Source organism: the organism of the source record quoted next, unplaced genomic scaffold (assembly GCF_019419815.1).
Source record: "Pyrus x bretschneideri cultivar Hongxiangsu unplaced genomic scaffold, Pyrus_bretschneideri_v1 Contig19, whole genome shotgun sequence".
Classification (NCBI taxonomy): domain Eukaryota; kingdom Viridiplantae; phylum Streptophyta; class Magnoliopsida; order Rosales; family Rosaceae; genus Pyrus; species Pyrus x bretschneideri.
The window spans coordinates 5,675,467-5,682,500 of record NW_025999490.1 but is presented as its reverse complement, the minus strand read 5'-3'; the positions used below and the strand labels follow the sequence as shown (position 1 = coordinate 5,682,500).

At 36.2% G+C, this 7,034-nt stretch overlaps 1 protein-coding gene across 3 annotated transcripts; it reads right to left on the bottom strand.

Annotated features, from left to right (window-relative positions):
* Window positions 1-909: 909 nt before the first annotated feature.
* Window positions 910-5,265, bottom strand: LOC103960993 (G-type lectin S-receptor-like serine/threonine-protein kinase At1g61480). Of its 3 annotated transcripts, none has more exons than XM_048582378.1 (8): window positions 5,149-5,265; window positions 3,245-4,597; window positions 3,047-3,154; window positions 2,671-2,873; window positions 2,374-2,584; window positions 2,007-2,244; window positions 1,751-1,901; window positions 910-1,640 (listed from the first exon to the last, which is right to left on the bottom strand). In XM_048582378.1, the coding sequence occupies exons 2-8, from the start codon at window positions 4,539-4,541 to the stop codon at window positions 1,341-1,343; spliced, it is 2,508 nt and encodes an 835-aa protein (XP_048438335.1). In that variant the 5' UTR covers window positions 4,542-4,597; window positions 5,149-5,265; the 3' UTR covers window positions 910-1,340. The 3 variants fall into 3 exon arrangements, with proteins under 3 accessions (XP_048438335.1, XP_048438334.1, XP_048438336.1); XM_048582377.1 differs by having other exon boundaries at window positions 3,245-4,633; window positions 5,031-5,168; XM_048582379.1 differs by having other exon boundaries at window positions 1,524-1,665; window positions 3,245-4,633; window positions 5,031-5,168.
* Between the last annotated feature and the right edge of the window lie 1,769 nt (window positions 5,266-7,034).

The following is a 7,034-nucleotide window of genomic DNA, read 5'->3' as shown; positions in this document are numbered from 1 at the left end:
AATGACGATAATTAGGTGGTGGTTAAATGTAATCAAGTATCGTTAAGCCCTTTTTTAATCAAGTTTACTTTCTATGGTAGGCTAGTAGGCAGTGGCAGATTCAGAATTTGAATCTTGAGGGTTATGGTGTTTTTTAAATAGAAACAAAGCACAAAACGCTAAAAGAATGTTTATTCGCTGAGGCATTTAATTTAACACTTGGCAGGCTTGTTGTTGACCGCCACCATATTATGCACACATCAACAGATAACGGCATATGTTGAAACAATTTGATGAATGATATATAGAATTTGTCGAGTGCTGTTAACGCAACTTATCAAGATATGTTTAACATGCATTACATCAAACATTTAGTATGCACAAAAATAACAAATAACAAACACTTGGAGAATTTTTGAAAAACCTTCACATGAATATTTTTTGAACTCCAGATGGTCCTGGCACAATCCTGGTCCTCCTTCCATCCGGCCCAGTGGCAGGAATGGTCAACTTTGTCACCACTAATTTCAGTAGGTTGATAGTCGATTATTCTGTCGGCATTAGCTTACACTCGTTTGGGGTTGGTACTTTTGGGTCCCTTTGTTTGTTCCCAGTTTCCGGTCTCCAACCTTTTTACCAACCATAACCTTGAGAGTATTTGGGAAACTTGAAGATATCATGATAAATTAACAGGAAAAAAAAAAATACTATATAAGTAATGCTTGCGTGAAAGGACTAGTGACGAATTGTCTTCACCCATCATAATAAAATATTGTGAGTAGACATCGATTTTGTAAATTTCTACAAAAATTATTATCAAGTATTTTCTCAAGTCATTATAAAGTATTTTCTCATATCATTATCGTCGTATTCGAAGTTTCTAAAAATTTATGTTGGACATAACGAATCTCAAAAAATACGAACATAAAGAGGATTAGAACACGGTGATTAAAATATGATAAGTATTACATATATTAAAAACAATACTCACCTAATCAAAATATGAAATGCTTGCCTCTAATTTTGGGGTCAAGGAGTTTTTATATTTATGATACTACCCACCCCCACCATAAACGGAACTTACAAACTTCAGGTTTTATAATTTTTTATATTTACAAACTGCCCTCAATTTTTTTGATATTTACAAAACTACCTCAAAATTTTTATTTATCTCCAAAATTGTCCCCAATTTTTTTTGAAATTTAAAGAAAAGCTCCTGCCTTGTCTTGACCTTGTCCAAACCGTATCCGGGACGTGTCCGACATTCCTACAGTTCGGAGTTTCAGAGTGTCCGTGCAACCAAGTTTGGAAGGCATTAGAGGATGTTAACATTTCACTGTGAAATAACATTTAGCTTCTGCCTATCGTCCTTCAAGAAGCGTTATGGTGGCTTCATTGGCGGAGCAAGTATTATCATACCGCGGCCTACGATCAGAAACTGAGTTTTGGAAAGTGAATAGAGGCTGCTTAGGTTGTGGACGATCTGTCTCACTACTTAGCATGAAATCCACTTCCGGCATGGTTGGCCTATCTGCAGCATTGTCCTGTACACAAAGAAGTCCAACATGCAAGCATCTCATTGCTTCTGATGCCGAATATGAATCCGCCAATACTTCGTCTACTATGCACAATCCCTTTCCTTCATTCCAGATGTGCCATATCTGGCAACAGTCATATATATATCGGCTACAAATGTTAGATTATGTATTAAGCTTCGTATAGATTGTTTAAGCTTCACAGTTTCACATTAAGATTGAGAGTTTGAACTTACATAAGGTAGGAAGCATAGCTCTGTTTCATGGTCATAGAAGCTGGTATTCTTCCAGCCGCCAATAATCTCCAATACCAAGACCCCGAAGCTATACACGTCAGATTTTTCAGAAAATATACCGCGCATGGCATACTCTGGAGACATATAGCCACTACACAAGAAATTCATTAGTATTCAACTAAGAATCATCCGCTATAATTTACCCAACTAAGAATTATCCGCTAGAATTCTAAGAATAGGAAGAAATGAAGCTTACAGAGTTCCAACAATCTTCTGAGTGTTTGCTAGGTTCTGTGTCCCTTGAAAGATACGTGCCAGTCCAAAATCCGAAATTTTCGGGTTCATGTTCTCGTCCAAGAGTATATTACTTGCCTTCAAATCTCTATGTATTACCTTCAAATAGGAATCATGATGGAGGTAAAGAAGTCCTCTGGCTACACCTTTAATAATATTGAAGCGTTTCTCCCAATTTAGTACTCCTCTTCTCATTGGATCTAATAAATGAACACATTCAAAATGAAACTAATTATTGCATTCACATATCTGATGCATATAGTACAATGAAAACATCGATCTTAATCGCTAGAAAATGAAGGCAAACATAAAGGGCCAGTGAGACTAACCGAATAGAAGAGTATCCAAGCTTTTATTTTGCATGAACTCGTAAATTATTAACTTCTCATCGTCTTTGATGCAGCAGCCCATCAGCCTTACAAGGTTCTTGTGTTGGAGTTTGGAGATCAACAACATTTCATTCTTGAACTCTTCTACGCCTTGCCCCGAGCAGCTGGATAGTCTTTTTACTGCTACTTCCTTCCCTTCTTCTAGCTTACCCTACATCCACATATTACACATTACATTTATGTCTATATCATTATATATTTTCCTTTCAAATGAAGAAAATGCAAACGAATAATCACCCTATAAACTGCTCCAAATCCACCTTCTCCGAGCTTGTTTGTGATGCTGAAATTGCTAGTAGCAGTTAATATGCTATCGAAATCATATTCATAGACTAATAGCTCCGATGGATCATGCGTTCGAATATATTCCTGAAGACTTTCTCTTGCTGAATCAGTTGTATCAGTCAATGTAATCTCATTTCTCGTCACTTTGATGGTTCCTGATTTTGCAAGTATAAAACAACCAAAATTCAGAGTTAGAGAAACAACAAAGAAGTCAGATCAATATGCTCATCTAATTACTTTATTATATCGAAGGTTCCAAAGATATATGGCATCGTAAACTGATGAATTGTTAATCTATTGACTGCATCCGTCTACCTCACGCTCTTACCCTTTTGGTTAGCTCGCAACTTGTACAAACTGAACACAATGGCAGCCATGATGATAAAAAAAATCGATGCGAGGCTGACAATTAACTTTATTTTCTTTTGTTCAACACCTGAAAAGATGAATGTGTATTACATAAAGTATTAGACAGAAAACAACAGATATTTGTAAGTAAAGTTGTGCAGACAATATTATCACTTACCGAGTTCTGCGTTTGCTAAGCGAATAAAAAGGTCTGCTCCACCAGAGGAAAACTCTGAAATATCAATAAGGTCTTTGAACCAGACCAAACACCCTATAGTGTTAACGTAAGCATAAGCCAGGCACGAACAATTATCTCGGCAAAATATCCTGCAGTCCTTGTCATCCAAAGACGAATATTCATGATAATCTGGTAGTTTTACACTTGACATCTTCAAAAACCCATCTTCTTTTCTGCTCCAAGAAACTGACCGACTCGTGTTACTCTCACAAAACAATTCGGTTTGCCTCTCACAACCTCTTGTCCTGTTTCCCCTGCTCCATTCATCAACCGACTTAGGCACAAACCCCTTCAAACACTTGCAGATTGGAGTTGTTGAAGATTTCGAAGCTTCGCAAACCCCAAAAGGTCCACATGTTCCATAGATGTCACATGGAAATTTTGGGGCCTCCCAGTGAAGATTCCAGTTTTCTCCATATTTTGAATACATATACTTATGTACCCCTTCTGAAGAGATGTACAGATATGCTAGAGTCTTGCCGAATAAATTGTACCAGAAATACTTTGTTCCCTGCCGCACATTAACATCCAGATGAAATCCACTTAGATATTGATCATCCATGTCCGGTATGCCGACGAACATTGCTTTATCCCATGGACCGCTTCTCCAATAAGGAGTTGATCCATTAATCCAAATGAAAACCTGTGCCGGGTTCTGCGGTGTCAATCCAATCAAGAATTTCCCGGTTGATGGATCATTCTCACTTTTCCAAGAAGTCCAGAAACTCCGCTTTCCAGATTTACTATTGAATCCCAGACGCATACCCGGTAGAAGAGTGTCGCCAGGATAATCGAAGCTCTTCCACAAGTACTCATCTCCTTTTTTGAGTTCGATGACAAAGTTTCCGCTGTCCAAAAGAAGTGCAGCTGGGGAACCATTAGATGATACCGAAATATTCGTTGACCAAACTGCATTCCGCTTCTCATCTACGAGCTGCAGATTCCCGTTGCTGGTGATTGTCAAGCTAGCCAACGCGTCTGTAACTGCAAGAGGGTTGTCTCGGTTGGCCACCCATACAACTTTCCGCGGAAGTATACTCTTGTGCCATATTCCGACATACTTATTACCAGAACTGTTAGGACTGAAGAATCCCAATTCGAAAATGCGGCCGGGGGAGACGAGAGTTCGTCCCTGTGCTAATGGTTGCAGAGAAGTAATGTTATAAACTTCTGCAGCACAAGAAATCCGTGACAGAAGAAGGAAGCTGGAGAGGAATACTAAATCACAAAAACCCATATGTTCTCTTCATGAACAAATCAAACTAATGATGATACTTAAATAATGGATGTATACTAGAAAAAATGCACGCGCTTCGCTGCAGGTACAACCTGAAAATTTACAGGTAAAGAAGCAATCATTTACTGAAGTATAAAGAAAATCTTAACAAAAAAGTGTCTAGTTTGAAAAATAAATGAAACCCAAAATTTCTTCACAAAAACTGAAAACTTGAAAGCTTAAGAAAACCCCATGAATCCAACAAAGAAAAGATGCAAACTTTGCATTGGCAAACCATTCATAAACCAAAAATGATATCTTAAACGAAACCCATGAATCCAACTGAAAAACGCCCAAATTTAAACGAATCAAGACAAACGCCCAAATTTCGTTGTTATGAGTTGTGAAAGAGAATATGATGGTCACATAAGTCGGAAAAGAGAAAAATTAAAATTCAAGAACAATAAACTAACAGAAAAGAATGTACAAAAGAGGAAACAATCAAATTACCTCAACAATAATCCATGATTATTCCATGAGTGCTGACCCTATAGGTTCCCTGCTCCTCACCTTCTTCAGCCTCTCTCTTTCTCTCTCGATGTACTGTTCAGCCCAACGCGTTATATAATTTGGAGCTTGCGACTTTTCTTACCTGACTAAATTGGGGTTTATCATGTTGTCATCCAAAGCTTTAGTGACGAGGATTATGTACTGTGTATCTATCCATCATTGTAATTATAATTCATTGGTCCTTCTTCTTAAATTTCAGGTAGACGACGGGTCATAAGTACATTCCAACAATATTGATATTATCTTCATTTAATCATATGTTTAATCCGGGTGGTGGACGGGTCATAAGTACATTCCAACAATATTGATATTATCTTCACTTAATCATATGTTTAATCCGTCAGGTGTGAAATTTTAATATAAAAGATCTTGATATTAGTTATAATAAGATAATTGTATTTAAAGGTCTTATTCTCAAACCCCCTAACCGATGTGGGATAAAGGAGTTCTGCACTTGAGACTATGCTTTACGAGTGAAAGATAATTATCACCTTCTATGTTCTTTAATTTTTAAGACTTCGTTTACAAATTTAATTTCTCTAGCATTTTCTGTTGTGAAAAATGAAAACGTGAATATGGTGTGGGAAGTTGAAATCAAAGATTCCCAGCACCCAACTTTGACGAGCCAAATTTAACTTAAACGTCTAAACCAATCCCACTAGTTAATAATTAGATGCCCGGTGTGATTGATTTGAATTAACACCTGCCCCGATCAAATTTTGCTTCCGCCTATCTGATAGACGATAATTATGATTCCTAACTTATTATGATCTCTAATTAATATTTTTGTATAAATCAGATTTTTTTTATTTATTTTAAAAAAAAATCTTGATGGTACATATTTTTTTTATTGATACGAAAGAAAAAGTACACTTAGTCAAAAAGGAAAAACCATATCCCTCGTAAAGCAAGAAAAATAAAATACAAGAAATAGATGAGGGACATACGTGTAAATTGGGTATATTCAACTGGGATTTTATAAAACTTTAATTATTTTAATGAATTTAGAGGTATTCAATTAGGATTTTAAGTGATTCTCTGAAACTCAGAAGGTATTCAATTAGGATTTTAAGATGCTTTATTAAAATTCTTATAAATCTTATCTCCTCCCATGAGATTTCTAAATAATTGAATTAAAATTTTTACACGAAATATTTACAACTCAATTAAAATCTCTCAAATTCTTAATTGAATACGGCTTGAATGAGAATCAACCCTCAAACTATGAAGGACTTCAGCCACACAACTTTCACGCTCTTTTCATTGTTGTGCCAAACTATTAAAAAAGATTAAAGTACATAACTCTAATTATTAATGGCTAGAGGCAAGACAAGTAAACTAATTATTTGTATTACACTTATAGGGTGCGTTTGTTGTACCGGATTATCTCGGATTAGACTAGTTTTAAATACTAAACTAGATTGGCTTAGACTAGATTAAGATAAACTAACTTAGTGAAATGTTTGGTGCAATGTCAGATTAAGAATCAGGATAACTAAAAGATTCAAATATTATATTATTTAATCTACATTTATTAATAATTTATTAATAATTTATCATTTGTTTGGTTTCTAAAATTATTTTTCTATCTAATAGCCAATATCTTTTTATTTTATTTTTTCTAAAATCATCTTAACCCATTCCTCTTTTCCTCTGCCAGTCTCTCCCTATCCTCTCCCTCCTTTTATCCTGTTTCCCCATTTTCTAGAATTCTCTTCCTCTCCGAATACCTCTCCCTATTTTCCTCCTCCCACTTTCTCCCTCCCCTCTCCCACTTTTCCTCGCCCACTCTCCCCCTCTTTTCCTTATGCAGAGATTCGCACATAGGATTTATCGGAGCTCTCCACCCACCACCTTCACTGATTTTCTAGGAAAATCTCGAAATTTTATGGTGATTTTGCCTTTTTATTTTGAATTTGCGTGGGAGATTCGTCTGCAGGTGCT